This window comes from Pyxicephalus adspersus, chromosome 3, assembly GCF_032062135.1.
Source record: "Pyxicephalus adspersus chromosome 3, UCB_Pads_2.0, whole genome shotgun sequence".
Taxonomy (NCBI): Eukaryota; Metazoa; Chordata; class Amphibia; order Anura; family Pyxicephalidae; genus Pyxicephalus; species Pyxicephalus adspersus.
In genome coordinates this window covers 31,782,514-31,802,265 of record NC_092860.1, presented here as the reverse complement: position 1 = coordinate 31,802,265, position 19,752 = coordinate 31,782,514, and the positions used below count along the sequence as shown (strand labels likewise).

General features: G+C 35.8%; 1 protein-coding gene across 2 annotated transcripts in view; it reads left to right on the top strand.

The window, feature by feature from the left end:
• RORB (RAR related orphan receptor B) overlaps window positions 1-19,752 on the top strand; it is a 147,750-nt gene that overhangs the window by 104,111 nt on the left and 23,887 nt on the right. The window contains exons 1-3 of one of the 2 annotated variants that reach the window (XM_072404142.1): window positions 1,635-1,727; window positions 10,246-10,331; window positions 19,456-19,597. In XM_072404142.1, coding sequence (XP_072260243.1) covers window positions 1,688-1,727; window positions 10,246-10,331; window positions 19,456-19,597 — 268 coding nt within the window. In that variant the 5' untranslated portion in view covers window positions 1,635-1,687. Of the gene's footprint in view, window positions 1-1,634; window positions 1,728-10,245; window positions 10,332-19,455; window positions 19,598-19,752 lie in introns of those variants that run through there. The other variant, XM_072404143.1, reaches the window with a different exon arrangement.

The following is a 19,752-nucleotide window of genomic DNA, read 5'->3' as shown; positions in this document are numbered from 1 at the left end:
ACTGGAATTGGGATCAGCAGATAGAGCTTGCCTCATTTCCTGGCTGGAGGGCATCCACCATCATCCAGTCATTTCCTACCTAACCTGGCTGTCCAGGGTTCACCCTAAAGATAAATTACATTTTTATTACATAATTTACAAATATGGAGGCTCAACAGTAAAGCGTACCTAAACTCAACATTTTGGCTTTACATAAAGAGTAGACAACCCTTATATGTAAAGAGAAATGTTATTAATTTTGTATTTTTTTAAGTGCAAGACCTTCCCTTTCAGTCCTGGTCGCCTAGACAATCAAAACTGAATAGAAAGGCTAAGCCTCCCTGGAGCATACTTTCGTCAGGCATCCTAGGAGGCTCTGGCTGCTCCTTCTGCACATTCCCGAGATCTCAGGCATGTGCAGAAGGGGCATTTTCTTTTAGGGGAAAGAGATGCCAATCTCACACATTTTTTCCTCTTCACAATGGGCTACGTCACCCGATCTCGCACCTGCGCAGTACAAGATCGGGTGATGTGCCAAGAAGACTGAGGATGAAGATAGAAAAGAAGAGTGAAGATGGCGGTGCCCAGCCCTTCCAAAAGTGGAAAGACAAAGAGGAATTCCAAGACAACTCGGGACCAGATCGCAGGAAGGACCAGCAACTTCCTAAAAAGCCTGTTCATTGCTGGTACCAGGGCTGTCTTTTATGAACACTGAGGCAAGGTGCTCTGGTATTTTCAAGAAGCTATGCATGATTTTAGTGGTTCTTAAATAAGGAATGAAATGAAAACAGAAAGGTTTATAGGTTGGGAGAATGAAGAGAATAAAAAAATAAGTCATGTTTTTTCAGTTATGTCCCCATTGTTTATAGTGTTTCTCTTTTTCTGTAAAGACCAATCAAAAAGTCAAAGGAATTTCACCATTGATAAAAACTTTATGCATTCAGTGCTAGCCTAATTGTAAAATATTTTCTGTCCAAGAAACAAGAGTGTTAATAAAAGTGGAACTAAACCTAAATGTAAGGTAGGCAGGTTCTTGGATGCAGAAGGGATGGACCATGGATTCTCCTGTAATGAAATAAAGTTACTTGCATGTTTGCAAATTTTTAAGTAAAGTCACCTCCCTGTGTTCTGGTACCATTGCCGAAATCTTCACCTGATCCTCTTTCTGGTTCAGGATCTTTTGACCATCTTGATTTGCTACCTGGAGGGATGTAGCTCCGGTACATGCATGCGGGAGGTCTCTGCCAGGATTGTACACTGAGCTGTGCATACATAATAGAGAAGATTGTGAACAGGCAGATAAGTTTGTTTTATTAAAGAAGAGACATATCCCATTACTGCAATAAAGAAACTGCCTGCTCACAAATAAAAAAAAATAGGTTTGGTTCCGCTTTATGTAAACTAGTTACAAATCTATCTATCTGGTATGGTGACAATCAGTACAACGAATAAGAGTATGTTTAAATATCATAATTAGGCAGAGAACATAGGAAAGCAGTCATTCAGATCATTTTGGTGAAAAAATAATCCTGTGACTTTTTTCTTCCTGTGCTGTCAGTCATCCTTACGTAATGAAATGGAACACTCAATGCCTCTGACATCCCTCTCCTTTAATCTCATTAATGCAGTCTCAAAGACTACTGGTGCATTGTGCAGGTTGGATGGTTAAGGGAATAATATTTACTTTTCAGGTTTTTATCAGCACAGAATGTGTGAGAACTATCTTAGACTGAAGTCAGATGTGATTGGTGAGTGCTGGTGTTATACCAACTGTCGTTTTCCTCTGGTAATCTATGCACATAGTGTTGTGTTGTAGTGTGCTTCACATCAGCTAATCTCTATAGTCATTAGAATAACTAACCAGAGCTGCTGGGTTTTTAACCTATCCAAATGATCCGTCTACATTTTGTATACGGCAAGAATTTTTCAGTGTCAGTCATCAATGTTTTAATCATTGATTAAAGAGAATAAACCACTGGCAAATAGAATGAGGTTTCATTTGTGAGCTTTCCCAGAATAAAGTGGTTAGGAGAGTAGTGTGCAATAATGTACAGGATTTAGCTGCTCAAAGCTGCATTTTGATTGGCTCTTGAGCTACAACATAACATAATCTGTACACTCTGCTATCTGATCACTTTTACCTAAATATTTTAGTTTTATTAAAATATAAGAAAGTCATGTTAGGCTAAATGTTTTACAGATGTCATATTTTCACTATTTAGGATCCAGTGCCTTTTTGGATATTACCAATGGACCAATCAATGAAGCAATAATTTATTACTTTGTTTTTGTGAACTGGTTGTTGTATCCTTTAGTTTGTGCCATTTACTACAACACTGTGCACTATAAAACATTTATTATGTTAAAATAAGGAAAACTGATCATTACTTATTAATTAAGATGCATATAAAGCCAAAACATTCTTTTATTTATTTATGACAGCTAAACAGTACCAATACCTTCTTAAATGTATGTTTTGTTCTTATATTTCAATTATTTAGTTTGATATTATTTGGACAGAGAGGTCTGCATTAAAATCAGTTCAGGTTACTAACCATTAATGGATTGTTGTTGAACATTGGTATTTTCAATTATCTCACAGAATAAAATTAGTGACCCAATAGACTAAATATACTCTTTGTCATGGAGGATTTCTACAAAGGTTTTTTCGCTATAAAACAGGGATCCAGGACCATGACATCATGATTTGTGTTTGATGGCGTTTTAATATACTTAGAGCCCTTAAACATTTACATACAGCTATATCTCAGCTAAATTAAAGTAGAACCAAATGCACATACTCCTAAAAAAGGAAATCAGCAAGACAGATTTAAATAAAACATGTATAGTTTACATTCTTACCCTTGCAACAGTTTACATTTATCTAAAGGCTTCATACCTTCTCTACTCTTCTCACTGCCATTTCAACTCCTTCGATTTTTTTGAGGTGAAAAATGAGATCAATGGCAGAATGGGTGTTTGGTGCTCATTCTTTCTCCTGGAAGGGATGAGGGGTGGACAGCTACAATATGACTTTATTTAATACCAACTGAGTAGTTAGTGTATGTGTTTGTAATACAGGTAGTCCCTAAGTAAAGGACATGTGACAAATTTACAACTCCTAGATATGAAAAGGGATTCCCTGCTGGTTCGTGTACAGATGGAGGCTTGTTGGGGGAGGGGGCATTTTGCATGACTTGCAGAAGAAATCTTTTGCGTAACTCCTTAATGACTAAGACAAACTCTGCAGTTTCTTTTTGCATATCAAAGCAAAGCTTGCTCCAGAACATAATGAATGTCTAGGCTTCATAAAGTTTATGTTTATTTTTGCTTTTATACAATAACTGACACCATGCCGCCTAATAATATGTTGAGACAAACATCTGTCCTAATTGCATTTATTAAAATAATGTAACTGTTCCAACTTACATACAAATTCAACTTAAGAACAAACCTACAGTCCATATCTGGTATGTAACTTGGGGACTACCTGTATTATCATAAATATTAGCTCAGGCTACAAGCAAAAGAGGTAGGGTAATGGTGAAGGTTGATGTTGGCCTAGGGCAGCCTGACGCTGTATGGACAGGAAAAAAAGCTATGATTCCCTAGTGGCAGGCAGGGTAGATACCAGGTCTTGGAGACTATGGGATATATTCCATTAAATGTGTTTGGGTCTGTGAATTAACTTAAGCTGTATACACACGTGCAATAATGGTCGTTGGAAAGGATCTTTCACGATCCTCCCCAACGACTAAGGACTGCACGATGCATGAACGAGCACTGTACATACAGCACTGCTCTGCTCTATGGAGAGGGAAGGGGGAGAACGACGGAGCGGCACCCTGCTGAGCGCTCTGCCCCTCCGATTCTATTAGGATCGTACGCCGTGATCGGGCGCTGTACACACGCCAGATTCTCATCCGATATCGGCCCTGAGCCGATTATCGGACGAGAAGCATTGGACGTGTGTACGTAGCTTTATTCTTGGTTATATCACATACCCCTTCTCTAATCCCACTGATGTGACAAAGGTGTTTGGCATGTCTGCCTGCAATCTGCTCTGGTCTTGATATGCTTTTATAGTAGACAAAGTCATTGTTGCCTTATTAGATAGAGATATTTTCTGTGTTGCCAACAGTTAAATTATAATGATGTTACAAAAGGAAATGATTCAGTCACTTGATCTTTTCCACTCTGCTACTATAGGTCACTGTATCATGTGGCTTATTTAGTTACAAATGATAACTGTAAGCAACACTTGGCAAAAATACTCTCAGCTCATATAATAGTGAATTAATGAGATGTGTATTGCTTCCTTTGGAAGTTTTTTTTAACATTGTTACACTATTTGTGTAAGAGATTTATTATATTTGACAACAATATGGGCTTTATGGGCAATATATTCTTGTTTGAAAACAAAGGATCCGCGATTATTCACGATTATTTTGAACAATCTTATTCTGCACAATTCTGTACATGCTGATCGTTCAAAAATAATCCACCAATAATGTACACACTAGGTTTAAACGATCGTTCAAGCGATGCAGGAAGTGACATGTACAGGAGAAAGTGTATCACAGAACAATCCACGATCACTGAACGACGGTACACACAATAGATTACGAACAATCGTCTACCAATCAGATCCGCCCGAAAGGTCATTCGTTTCCAGCGAGATTCCTGGTTCGTCGGTGTTGTTGACCAGTGGTTGTGCACTTTTTTTGTTAACAATTATCAAACGATCTTTTTCGTGGATCGTTTCTTTACAACAATTATTGCACATGTGTACGCAGACTAAGAGTTGTAAGTCATGTTGCACCAAACAGCATGGTAAAATAAGTCACTCAGTTGGTATAAAAACACTAAAAGAAGATAGTATGTAGTTATTAATATTAGGTAATTAAACCAAATGTGTAATTTCAGTAAAAGATGGACACTGGTGGGTTGAGCCAGCCTCTGATTTTTTTTCTCTGGCTTTGTTTGCATTTTTGTTCACTTCTCCATGTTACTATATTAAGGTTTATTCATCTAGCTTGGACCACAGTTTCAATGTATATATATTAAAAAGAAGTAATCCTTAATAACATCTATTCTAAAAGATTCTTTTGCTACCCTAATACATAAACTGTACCTTTAATCATATACTGCACAGTTTTGCAATGCTTAAACTCTAGTAATTTGTAAATTAAAAGTAATTTGTGCTTTTAACGGATGCAATACCCAATACTGCCTATTTAAAAAGAAAGACAGGTGAAAGCAAAAAAATGGCGACAAGTCTGCTGCCTGTATGTTGAGTATATTAGGAATGTTATCACCCTTTTAAATTGGCATCTGCTTCAGGGGTTTATTGATTAAAAAGGACTCTCAGCGTTAGCTCTTACATTCAAGTACCCAGTACTACACATACGTCGTATATACATTGGTATAACGCACGTTTATTTTTGTATGAGTGTATTGAAAGAGCTCAGTCATCATTGCTCAAACAGCAGCAGCTTATATAAACACTAGGTAATGCTGCTGGAGATTACATGCAGGATACTGGATCTGATGAGCTCAAATATAAGATGGACTGCACAGTATAATATTTGGGATTAGAATCCTAATCTCTTTAGGGAAAGTGTGCAGTATCAGCAGAACAAACATACAGCTCTATGCAGAAATAAAAAAAATAGAAATTGTTTGACCAAATTTTGAAACATGCTCATATTATGTGTTTGATTTTAAACAGTTACATTTCAAGGTGAAATTGATAAAACAAAAAAGAATGGAATATTGCATAAATGTAGTGTTTTGCACATATTTTGCAGTATGTAACAGTATGTTACTCCTGTTGCAGTATATATCCTAAACACATGTATTTTCACTGGTAGGATAGTTTGCTTGAGGTACTTGGTAAAGCACTATAGAATATGTTTAGGGTAATAAATAAACACAATAATCTGAATTAGTTGAGATTTATTGTCATTTACAAACTCAATGTAAACCTACACAGCCAAAATGTCTGCAGCAGTCATATTTACAAATCCTTACCTTCAGGGAGCATTGTAAGGATTATGCTTGGTCGGGCATGATATGTTCTTCTCTCTGCTACCTGTGTCCCTGGAGTGGTGGATGGCTCTTTACTCTGCTTTTGGCATGAAAGATTAACATGCAAGAGAGGGCCTCTGTTCAATCTGACCATTCCCTCCAGGCAGTACATGCAGGCCTGTTCTCTCAGCTGTTACCAGTACCTTGGCAAGTCAGTAAAAGGTTCATATACAACACATGCGCCATTTTGGATTGCTTGTAAGCACACAAATCAAAGCCTTCTGTATAAACAGTCATTAGCTTACATGTCCATGAAACAAGCATACTTTATGCAATACTAATGCTATTACTGGGTTGTATCAAAATAATCTAATACTAATATTTTTATTGTGACATTATAATAATATATGTATAAAGTCCATTACTATTTAAGGTATATATTTAAACAGAAGTATATTTGGTGGTAAATTGCTGATTGCTTCAAGTTCTGTATATGTTCAGAAGTTACCATTGCAAAATACAAAGTGGGTTAGGTTTCAGAAAATTGGTGGGTGTGCTGCTGTCATTGTACTGTAGACCCCATGCATCAAATTAAATGAATTATTTATGGTAAATAAAGCAGAGGTTGGTCTCTTTAACAGGAAGTTGGGCAATAAGATAATGCAGAGGCTTTTTTTGAAGAAGTATTTTAAAAGAATAGAGCTAACATCAAGGCATTATGTGCGGTGGAGACAGCATAGTGTCTGCAGTGGGAGTGTTTGTGAATAGTTTACCTGCATAATAACCAGGGGTTCCCAGATTTCTGGGATTACAAAAAGAAGTGGATAGGTATGTTACAGTATTGCCTAAACAAAAAGTTTATGAACTAAGCAGGCTGAACTCTCTGTGTTTAATTGGGATTAGTTTTCAACCGGCAGAGTCTTCCCTAAAATTTACTATGAATAATAATAATAAAATTTACTATGAACAATACCCAACACAGAAATATAACCATAAGCATCTAACCTGTGCTTAGAGGTGTTTCTGCCATGGCATATGTTTAGGGCTCTATTTATAAAACAGAGAATCAGACATCCCCTCACAATTTTAGTTTAGCCTTTAGTTGTTTTTTATGAGTGCCGATTTCCTAAAATAAATTCAATGAAAGGTAGCTAGGTGGACCTGTAACTGGAAGGAAACACATTTAAATAAAATTGCAAATATGAAGAGTTAAGATTATAATATAAATTACATACCCCATATTGGAAAATGGCATTTCTGGCGCGTCCTGTTCTGTAAACAATGGAGGAAAGAGTGAAGCCTTCCAGCACAACCCCCTTAGGAGAACATGTACCAAATGATAGGAGTCTGGATCTCTGAAAAAAATTCCTAAAAAAAATGAGCCTAGGTTCTCTGTATTATTGAATCTGAAATCCAAGTAGAAAAATTTGTCAAACATCAGACTTTCCAGCAATGCTTAACACTGGTACCCAATTTGAATTGTACTGATGATGATGGTGATCTGGGGAAGGGTATATAGGGACATATTGGAGTATACAACTAAATAAAATATTAAGAACCTCTACCATAGACAAAACCTTCTTTATTAAATATTTTTCTGTTGTCGTTCATTTCCTCTCTATTTCATAGAATATGTTTCAATTACTATTCCTTTCATGTTTTTTTATTATTTTATCACTTTCCCTACATTAAGCTATTCAGTGTGTTTTTACTCATTATATCGGCTATTCATACTCATTGCAATAACCTTATAGAATTTCTCCAATTTATGGGGGTGTCTGTGTCTTTTTATATCTTAGTCTCTTTTATAAGGCTGGATCAGAGGTGCTCAACCTCTGTTAGCTTGAAAGGCACATTAATATACAGCAAGAAAATGCATAACCACCCTAATATATAGATTTGCCAAGCTACAATAGCAACATCTTTCAATATTAGCACTTAAATGCAATAATTAATTATGTATTTTACTGTCTTCAAACATCTGAACAAGGTGAAAAAATGTCATATACATAGAAGCAATGTGTGTATATACGCACACACTACAGTGCATTTATATATAATATAGAGGATATATATATAAATCAACATATATATCAGCATATACATTCACTTCAGTAACACTTCAGGACTTGAGTGATGCAAAGAAGAAATAGTAAAACTGTGAAAGATAGCATTCAAATACCCAAGCTTACAACTGTTTAGCTGTATTTATGAAAGATTTATATTTCTACTTATTTATATCTCTACATTGAGCATTATTTGTTTCCATGGAGTAAGCATGATAAAGGACTATTGAAATATGATATATGTCGCCTTGTAAGCTACCAGAACTCACATACGTCCTGCCTTCAATCTTCTGAGTGTAGATAACAACAATAAACCCCAGAATTATTTAGTTAATTCTATGTCTGCCCTACTACAGCCAGACTCATTCATCCTTCCCATCGCTCCTCTTTTGCTGCCTCTCCTTGTAGTTCTCTTCATTGGCTTCCATTTCACCTTAGAATCAAAATCAAGCTCCTGTGCTTTGCCTTCACATCCCTCCACAGTTATTATCCCACTTACCTTTCTGACCTGGTAAAAAAATACTCCCCCAGCCGCTCTCTTCTGATGACCTACTACTGACTTCCTTAGTCATAACCTTCTCACACGCACAGCTCCAAGACTTTTCTAGAGCTGTCCCAACTCTCTGGAATGGCCTCGTACAATTCGGCTTGCTCCTACTTTCTGCTCATTTAAAAGAGCCCTTGAATCCCATCTTTTCACCATTCCAAATCCCCCTCCTATTGTGTGCTACTTTCCCCACCTCTTAGATTGTAAGCTCTTCTGAACAGGGTTCTCTGCTCCTCCTGTGTCATTGGATCTGTCTGTCATTTGCAACACTTATTTAATGTACAGCGCTGCATATTATGTTGACGCTATATAAATACTGTTTATTAATAATAATAATGATAATTCACAGCTTTTAAATAAATCCCAAAGTGCTTGAATGGAATGTTTTCTGCATTGTGTCCAGTGCAGGTTGTGTGGTGGTGGGGGCAATTGTCTGTGTGTCAATATGGTGGGCCTTGATTTTGACCTCTTTAGGAGATATTAGAAGCTGCCATTTGTGAACTTTATTTACATGCATATAAAGCTGATCTTTTAGTTTCTCACTACTGTTTGGGAGTTAAACCCACTGTCGTAAATGTTCCTACAGTCCCTAATGTATTAGAAAAATATAAAGTAACACAAGGTGTCTATTTTTCTAGTATGAAATAAATGCAGGCACCTGACTGACTGTTAGCATTGTTTGTATATGCACTGTTTTCAGATATTTTCCAAACAAAACTAATATGTGTTGGGGACGGAGTTCCACGTTGTCTTTCCTGCATCTGGGTGAAAGTACAAAGTAAACGGAATACTTGACAGCATGGTTCAAGACCACTAAAAATGTTGCAATCCTACACGATTAGACATGCATTGTGAAGGAAATGTTAGAGACTGTGACTCTCATTAACACTGCAAAGGAAACTTGGTACTGAGAGTGTTAGTTACAGTAATTCAAGATGTTTCTAGGAAAGCAATAGCTTCTTTTCACCTTGTACAATTAATAACAGGAGTTTTCAGTTACACATCCCTCCAATTGTCCTTCTTTGACACAAAGCATAAATGCCTTTCAGGCAAGAACACAATCGCTATGTTCAAGTATCCATACCGGAGCAATCCACTGACAAAATGCAGAAGGCTGTTGTTAGCTAGAACTGTATAATACAGTATTACATTGTTCATAGTTAAATAATCCCTCTTGATTATAAGCATCACACCAGATAATACAGCAAAGATGAATTGGACACTGATTGCATTATTTTAAACACTGTTTGTTTTCCAATGAGCGTTATTACAGCAAACAAGTAAATAATAGTGTAAACTACTTTACTGATATAAACATTAGCCCATTGAGCAAAGCATTTACATATAAAACACATACTGAGTTGCATTGAAATGTGTACTTTAATTGCAAAGAGATTAGGAAAATATTTGTGTTGGGTTTTAGAGCAGGCAAATATTGGATATTGCTATTAAATTATGTATTTGGAGAGGAGCTTAAAACTAAGATGCCTTTGCCACTTCAAAATAATAAATGTTGCATTTGCTTTTTAATCATCTAACTCTGCTTTAGTCATTGGCCAGGGATAGGGAAAGCTAAATAAGAAAATGCTTTGTCAGCTGAGCTGTCTCTTCTCTATTTTTCAGCACAAATTGAAGTGATACCATGCAAAATTTGTGGAGATAAATCTTCAGGAATTCACTACGGTGTCATCACTTGTGAAGGCTGCAAGGTAAGAGGAGAAGCTGGAGATGTAATCAGAGATTGATAGTATAGAAAAATATTATTTTGTTACTACATTTACTGATTTTTATATTAATCATCACATACCATACAAATAGTATTAATATAGGAAAATTTGTGTTCATTTCAAACCTATTTCAAATATTCAAGGTTTAAAAAATGCAGCAAGTATTGATATAGATATTTTTCTATGTGCCCTGGGAACCCCCCAGCTTGCTGGATTTTATTTTGCAAAATGTAGCTTCAGACCTTCAACACCTCACTGTTGGTCAGCAAGCTACACTAACAACTTCACTGATTTCACATGATTATGGAGCAAAAGTGAAACAGGAGGAGGCATGCCAGGACTCATGCTAGTACAAAGAATAATTCAACTCACTTTCTATGGCTCTAAAATTAGCACAAAAGTGAAGTGGAGAATGGTTGTCACTAGGACAGAAAGACAGAGTGGGTGTGATTTAAAAAAGCTCTCCAAGGCTGGAGAGAATGCACGTTCATCAGTGAAGCTGGGTGATCCAGACATCCTGGAATGATTCTGGTCCAGGATTGAAAACATTTGCTAACAAATAGCAAATGAGTTTTAGGAAATCCATTCAAGGTTTGCTGGATCACCCAGCTTCACTGATGACATTTTATCCTCTCCAGCCTTGGAGAGCTATACTAAATAAGGCCCAGTAGGGCTATGTTCACACTACCCAACGAGTTGTTGTGTGGTTACTGCTTCCTCATGACAGCAAACTGCTGTCTGGGGTTGAAGCTTTTGTAGCTTTTGTAATTGTAGCATTTCCCCCCTTGACAGCTCTAATAGAGAAGATAGCCAGGTGTCAAAGGTACAGACAATGATTCTTTAAGAACCAGTGCTGCAGTGCAATTGGCAATTGGCAGAGGAGCTGGCTAGGTGCCAGCCACCAGGAGCCATGTGGGATTGCTTGATCAGGAGGCAGGTCTAAACCAACCCTAATAATAACCCTTTCCAATTTTAGGTTTTTAAATGATTAAGATAAATTGATGACCAATAAGATTTAAATGTTTTGCAGCTTTCTGTTCCCCTACTAAAACGATTTTCCCCAATAGGAAGAAAAGAGGAAAGCTACAGAATGGGGGTATTGACTGTAAAATAAAATCATACAGATGTTCTATACTTCACCCAATCAAGTTAAAAACAGTTTTGACAGAATAAACAACTTAAATATTACAACTCTGTAATCACATGTATCATTACATGTATTTAAATTCATGCATTGTAAGTACCTACATTTGACCTGGTATAAGCTCTTACAGTCTCTGTACAGCAGGACTGGAGTTAGAGGAAGAAGCAGTACCAGGAGCCATTCACTGTTGACAATAAGCATGCCAATTTGAAGATTTGAAGGAGATTTACAGAGAGATGAGCTCATAACTGGCTTCTATATTACTGTCCATTTGCAGGCTGGGGAGGTCCTGGATGACTTGGACTTAGAAGACATGGGTTGCATGATGCTGGCCATCAGATTGAGGACATCTAGTGTCAAAAAAGTACTGAATTAAACACTTTTGGGAATAGAAGCTGGATATCTCACTAGTTGACCCTCTAATGTTTAACTAGAGATATAGGTCCTGTGATTCTTTGAATAACCACAGGTGTAACTGTGACATCATGTCTACAAAACCTCTAAACAAAAAGAGTTTCTCCTTTATTAACCAGAAATGCAAACCAATTGATTTTAGTGAGATTAAAGATTTTGTAAGATTAAAGGCAAATAGCTATGTGAAAGAACTGTGCACATTGAAAATTGCTTTTCAGTGAAAATGAAGTGAAGCTAAGTAATAGACTGACATGAAAACTTAAAAATAAATATTCACTAATTCTATGCATTATACACTATTGAGCATTTTTATTATTAGTAGGAATTTTTATTTCCATAAAGTTCCATATAGTTCTATGTTAATCTAACAGATTAAATGTCAGCAAAATGTGTGGCCAGTTCTAGAAAAATCTTTTTAATTCAGAAATGTATCTATTTGAATGCAAAGCCTAGTTAAAGCAGGTCAGAAGAGAGCCAACCATAGATCAAATGCACCTGACAGCATATCCCTAATGATCTTAGATACCATTAACACAGATTATAGACAGAGATTCTTAATGACATTGCCTAAAATTACAGTGACACACAAATATTAGATATAAGATATTTTAATTATAATAAAATTAATATTTTTATCAAATTTTTGAAAAAAAGAAAAACAAAAATTATTTAACTAGATCAGGTAAGTAGCACAGGTATCCGAGCTAGTAACGGTGCTAAACAAGGCAAACATACACAGCAACATAACAAAGGAGATTAGATTATTGTTCTAATGACAAAGTACAGGTAAAGCACTAAAGTATACCCAATAGGCTCAGGTTCAAAAAGTAATTAAGAAGCCCAGGAGGGTCCAAAGTTCTAAAATCAAGGCCTCTTTAGATAATATAAGACAGACCTTAAACCGGTACTTTCATGGGAAAAAAAAAAATTTCTTACTATTACCGATGACAAGCCCTTGGATCTGTCCACAAGCCAAGCCCAGTGAGTCCCACGCTGGCTCCGCTTTCCTTTTCTTTCTGGTGCTTCGGGTAGCATCCAGCATCACCTTTATTATTATTATTATTATTATTATTTTTAATAAACAGGATTTATATAGCGCCAACTTATTACGCAGCGCTGTACATTAAATAGGGATTGCAAATGACAGACTAATACAGACAGTTATCTTCTCACCTCACCTGATCTTGCAATGCAATGCAAACAGGATAGGGTGATGTTTTTCCTAAAAATGTAAAACAAATGCCAATCTCATTCAGTATTTGTGAGAAATAGCATTTTTTGTTTACAATATAGGAGCCCCTGATGATGCATGCCAGGCTTGTGCAGAAGGAGATGTCTGCAGCATCCTGGGATATGGGATGTATGTATGGCGAAAGGCTGCAGGGTTCCCCTTCAGTTTTTATCATTGTAGCAGTAAAGACTGAAGGGAGCTGATAAATCTATATTAAATGATAATGGTATGGTAGTTGTACCAGACAGAAAAAAAGGACCACAGAGTAATAGAAAAAGCAAAAATAGTACTAGTAAAAGAGGAGCTAACAGAGATAATTGGAAAAACAGGGAAGGACAGAGACAGGTACAGAGTACAAAAGAAAGATGCCAGGGCTCAACCCTTAAAAAAATAACAGTGTCAACATTGATATGCCAAAGTCTTCTGGTAAATTGTGGGAAATCTAGGGTTTCCAAGAATTCCTTCATCTTGGCCTGATGGATTACCATCCTTTTTTCATTGATTAAATGCCACATTATATTGCATTCCATCTGTGCAACAATAGAATGGATTTTAGCTTTAAAAAGTTACAAAAGTTGACAAGTTCCCTTTAAATATTTTAATGTTGTTCATGATCTCAGTATCAGAATAACGTGACTCTCATATTTCGCATAGACAAAATTTAACATTTTAAATTTCATACTGATTATGTTTTATGACGTCTTTTACCCAACTATCCCCATTAGGAGTGTTTGTTGTCATTCCTTCTGTTCTGATCTTCTTGGAGATAAGATGTGAACATCACATTATATGTAAATTGTACAGTTTGGTGTTCTATTTTACTTTTCACAAATCTAGGACAGTTTTTGTTTACTTGGTTTAGCCTGATTCAGAACTCTCGTAATAGTTCTTTCCTCAGTGTGTCGTCTGTATGCTCTTTTGCATCATTACCTAATTGCCGAAATCATACAGAGGGTACAGTACAAAACATAGCCTTATTTACCCTTCACAAAGCTGTATGCTGTAGGCTGCTCCAGCAGAGCCATAGTAGTATCACAATAAAAGTCAATGACACACTTTTCAGAAGTAAACTCCTTTTAATGAAGGTAACATAAAGTATTAAAACTAACAAGCAAAGCCTTGTAATTGGGAGAGAGGGAAAACAAACAGTACCACTTATACTGATGGCGTACTAAGGAGCAATCTGTGCCCCGTCTTTATAAACAAACAAGAATAAGCTAGGAACTGTTATAGCTGTGATAAATTGAAGTTTGTGCTTGGGCACCAGGCAAATACAGAATAATGTGTAATAGGCTTTAATACACCATAAGGAAATGTCAAACTTAAATTCTCATTAGATTGCTCCCTTATTGTAAATTAAGAATCCTTATCAAGTGGAAATTTATATTATTGTTGTTGAATTTATTTTTTAATTGCTGCATTTTAAAACCATAATTCATAATGTCAAATTGGGACACCAGGAATAATTTATACCAAGCATAAAAACTGAAGTAGCAAGCTTAGACAGAACACACAAATGAAAAAAATTGTCAATACATAAATACTAAAACATTTTCACAGAGTAGACATTTTGTATTGTACTTTTCTGTACATTTAACCATGTCTACTTTTTAAATACATTTACCCAATTCAGTATGCACAGAATGAGTAAATAAGCATACATTTTGAACTAATTGCTATTAATAATAATACGAAGAAGAATATTAATAACAATAATTATTATTATTAATAAAATATACTACTAATAATTAAAAAATACCATAATACCCCTAAATGTCCAAAGGTATTTGGACATTATTATTATTATTATTAGCACACTGCATTTTATAGCGCTGACATATAATGCAGTTCTTTGCAAAGTTCATTGTCATGTTACTAGCTGTCCCTCAAAATGGCTCACAATTTAATGTGCCTACCATAGTCATATGTCTTTAATACAGTCCAAGGTCATTGATTTTTGGGAAGCCAACTAAACTAACTGCATGTTTTTGGAATGTGGGAGAAAACCAGAGTACCCGGAGGAAACCCACACAAACACAAGAAGAACCTGCAAACTCCATGCAGATAGTGTCCCGGTTGAGATTCCAATCTTGGGACCCAGCACTACTAATGCCAGAGTCCTAACCACTGAGCCACCAGACACCCCTTAAAATATTAGGTTATTATTTTCCAGTGTATGGTTCTGTTTATATTACAGAAAACTGTACAAAGATGTTTTAGACAATAGTTCCAACCTTGTATTAGCATTTTGGGGAGGGCCCTTTTCTGTTCCAGAATGACTGTGCCCCTGTGAATAAATCCAGCTCCATAATAATAGAGTCTGATGAACATGGTGTGGTGGAGTTTAAGCAGCCTGTACATGGCCCTTACCTGAACCCCATTAAACATTCGGATTAATTGAAATGAAGAATGTGGTGCAGGTCCCCTGATCCAAAATCATTACTTGACCTCACAAATGCTTTTTGAATTAGTGGCCACACATTTCCAACAGACACACCCAAGCAATTGAGGGAGAAGACTAACAGTGGAAACTGGAAAAGACACAATGGATGGCCTAACTCCATATTAATGTCCTTGGTTTGGTTGGGTTTTCTGCCTTTCACCTTTTGACTAGCTTATAGTTTCTAATACAGGGAAATGGCTAGATAAAAGAGACTGCCCTTGTTCTGCAATGGTGACATTTTCCCCCAGAATCTCTTTATAGGCCCAGTAGGAGTAACTTGACTGCAGCCTTGCACTAATGTTTTTACATCATTAGTGCAAGGCTGCACCATCCAGTTTTATTGGTGCAATCCCTTTCTTGTAAATACATTCATTTTGACTCCAACATTTGGAACCCAGTTGCTGAGCAAACCTCTGATGGACACACCACACAAAGTACACTAACATGCTAATAATATCCTAAGCGATTTAATTTTTAGGCAGTTTTGGGCCTGAAATTGGCTGTATCATTTGTGTCCTCTGTTTCATTACTACACTACATTGATAGAACAATCTCCCTGATTTGTCTTTCTTCCTAAAATGCTAAAACAGATAGACAAGAAGGCAAATTGAAATTTAAGAGTGTATACTGAATGTTAGATTACTCACACTGAATTCCTCCTTACTATGTTCTCTGCACAGTTCAGTACCCAATACTGTAAAAAGTATTTAAAGAAGAAACCTTTAAAGTTTAGTACTTAAAGTACTAAACTAACCGATTTTCCAAAGACATTCCTCTGTTCTTTTATAAATAAATAATATATATATATATATGTTTTATGCCTTTATGAGTGAAGATAATGAACAGCAAAGACAGTTTTTGAGTTTACAGATGTGCATATGTATCTAGGTCCAACAAGTCTATGTCCTTTTGTGACTTGGTGACGTGGGTCTTCTTTGTGAGATACAATATATGTATATACCAGTTTTCCCACCAGTGAGAATCTTCCCTCAAACTGTGTAAATGTTTACTTCACTTGCCCAGTCATGTAAAAAGCAATGCCTTGTTTTTGAATACCCATATCAAAAATGACAATTCTAAACTTTTTAACAAAGTTTTTGAGTAAGTTGTTGAGCTGTACAAATAAAGCAGTACAGACACATTGGGCTTGATTTATGAAACGGGGTCAGACATGCCCATAAACATTCACTCTTGGGAATCTTCCGGGTCCATGTGTTTCAATAGCAGTAATGGTTTCCCACCAGTGATTGTTTGAGGGAATGTCAGATTCCTTGTTTTATAAATGGAGCCCATGCAGTACTTCCCTAATACACATAATACCAGGGCTGCACAGCTGAAGTGGTGACAGCTTAGCTACTGTGCTGCCCATGATTGTGCATACTATGAAGAATATTTTTATTTTTGAGTTTTTTACGTGCTCTTCAATACTGGACTGAATGGGTTTCCAACCATAAAAAGAGTTCTCAACATGCATGTAGTCTGTCTAAACCCTTCTATCTCCATTCTCATTCTCCATCCCTCCTAAAGATGCCATTATGTAGGTAAAATAGTAGTATTACTCGGTAAAAAGGTACAACATATATTCTGAAAAGTTTACTAAAAGAACTTGCAGAGCAAATCTGAAAATACACCTGTGATTATAACACATCTTCAACAAGTTATTATGTGTATATATTATCACGCTGCTAGGGAAAATGATAATCACTTGCATATTAAGTGTGTGTCTGAGTTACTTTATTCATGGCTAGGGTGCTAATATTTGTTTATACAGGAAAAATACGATCTGCAAGGAGGACATTCTTAGATTTTGCTCAGGTTAGTCAATATATATATATATGAAAGTATACTCTCTTTTAATTCTAAGGTCTCATGTATGAGGACATAATATTACAATCATCTGGTCCTTTGGATGTTAGGAATAATACAGTTATTTAACTCAAACCTGGTTTAAAACAACACACAGCAGATTTCAGATGTCATTATATATTTAACAAATATTAAATGAAAATGGAGAAGCCATGCATAAAAAATTAAGTAGACTTTATTATTCAGTAGCTTTTGGAACCACCTTTAGCAGAAATATTTGAAGCTACCTTGAGTGTTTTTTACTGTAGAATGAATGACTTCAAATTGGAAATTACCTTATAACCCTTATCAGATCGATGAGCAACAATTTTTTCTTTAAGATAATTTTTAATGCCTTTTCTTCTAGGTATTGTGTTAACCCACACCCAAATTCTTCAGACCAGCAAAGTGCCCAAACTTCTCTTTTTATAGTGGTGATCACATTTGCTGATAATCAATTATTAAAGTGCCTTTGATTAGCAGCGCCTTGCTACTACTTACCCTCCTAATTCCAATGGAAGTGGTAAGGGGGTTCTTAATTTTTCACACACTGCTCCTGCATTTTGACATTATCTTTGGTAAAAAGATAAAGATGTTTGTAACTGTTATTATACCGCTAATATTTTTAAACGTAATATGTTGTTACCAATGTTGCATTAATCTCCCTTTTAAAATCAATAAAAAATAATTAAAACACAAAAAGACATTTTGTAATATGTTGTTGATCATCTGAGTTTGTTTTTACCTAATTTTAAGACCTGTTAAGGTTCAAATATTTATTTATATTATCCTGATAAACAAAATCTTAGAGTTGAAAGTGGGCTGCTTTCCTTTTTTATACATACTATGAATATTCCTTATCATTATATTATGGGGACCAAAGATTTACATTTAAATTTAGATTTTTTTCTCATAACATTTTTTTTTTTATTTTAATTAACCTTTAAACTCAAAGACAAACACATCCAAATATAAAACCAAAAAAAGATTAGTGATCTTTTTATACACAATCCAGCTTACAGTATATTTCTGAATACACACACCATGTGTGTATATCAGAGATCTCCAACCCAGCAGGGAGTACAATAATAATCTGGTCTTTTTTCTTTTTTAGAAAAACTGATGGACAAAACATTTACAGAGATAGCATGAATGGGCTTATAACACAAAGAACTATGTCCAAGCAAAGAGTGAGTGGAAATAGCCAAAATGAATAATAAAATAGATGAAAATTTTAAAATCAGCGAAGTTGACATTCTCTAAACATTCTCTGGTGGAAAATCACTAACTGCCATTAAAAGCACATGGACCTGGAAAAATTTCAAGGCTGCCTAAATCCAGTTCTTAAGGCATGGTTTACAAAGAGCCGGAATTCTGGTTTGTGTGTCAACTTTATGAACTGGAGTTGGACAGTCTGGAGATTGACACACGTGAATCCTGTTTGCCATAGTGAGAGTTTTTTTTTTCTAATTGAAACTACCAGTTGGGGCTTTGGTTGGTTGGGGTAGAAAGGTCTTGCAGACATTAATGATCCACGGACTTTATCAGTATGAATTATCAAACAGTGGTGGTAGGCAGTGAGGGCACTGTGACATCTGTTTAAAATTTGATATATTAATATTTTCATTCCACAGGAAAATGATTCATTCTTGCATAACAATCCTTTGTATTTTAAAGCATTAATGTGATTTCTATGATTGTCTAGATCTTGTTTATAATGTGAAATCTTTGTAGTATTAGGTGAAAATCATTATAATGTTTGTGGCAACCCTTAGAATCCCCTTGTTTAAGGCTATTAGCTCACAAGAACCACAGCAAACATTTTAGGATTTTTTCCATAGTAATAATGGCAAACCTTTATGAGTCTTCTGAATGCTAATGTCATACTGCAGGGCTACATTTGATATACAAATCAACATCTTAGAGATTTATTTTTTCTTCTTTATTTATTAATGAGACCATTTTTATTACAGTTCTTTTAATTAACACAAATAACATTTGAATTCCTTATTATCTCTTACCATTTTAGGGATTCTTCAGAAGAAGTCAACAAAACAATGCCTCTTATTCGTGCCCTAGGCAGAGGAACTGTTTAATTGACAGAACAAATCGAAACCGCTGCCAACATTGTAGACTGCAAAAGTGTCTTGCCCTGGGAATGTCTAGAGATGGTAAGTTAACTTCAATTTCAGTACTAAATCCTTTTGAATGGTTCTTCCAATGCAGCTGAGATACAACATCTCTCTTTAAAAAGAAAAAAGATGGAATTAGGAACTCTTAAGAAGGTTACACAACCTTTGAGCACAGGAGGATCATTAAAAGTACT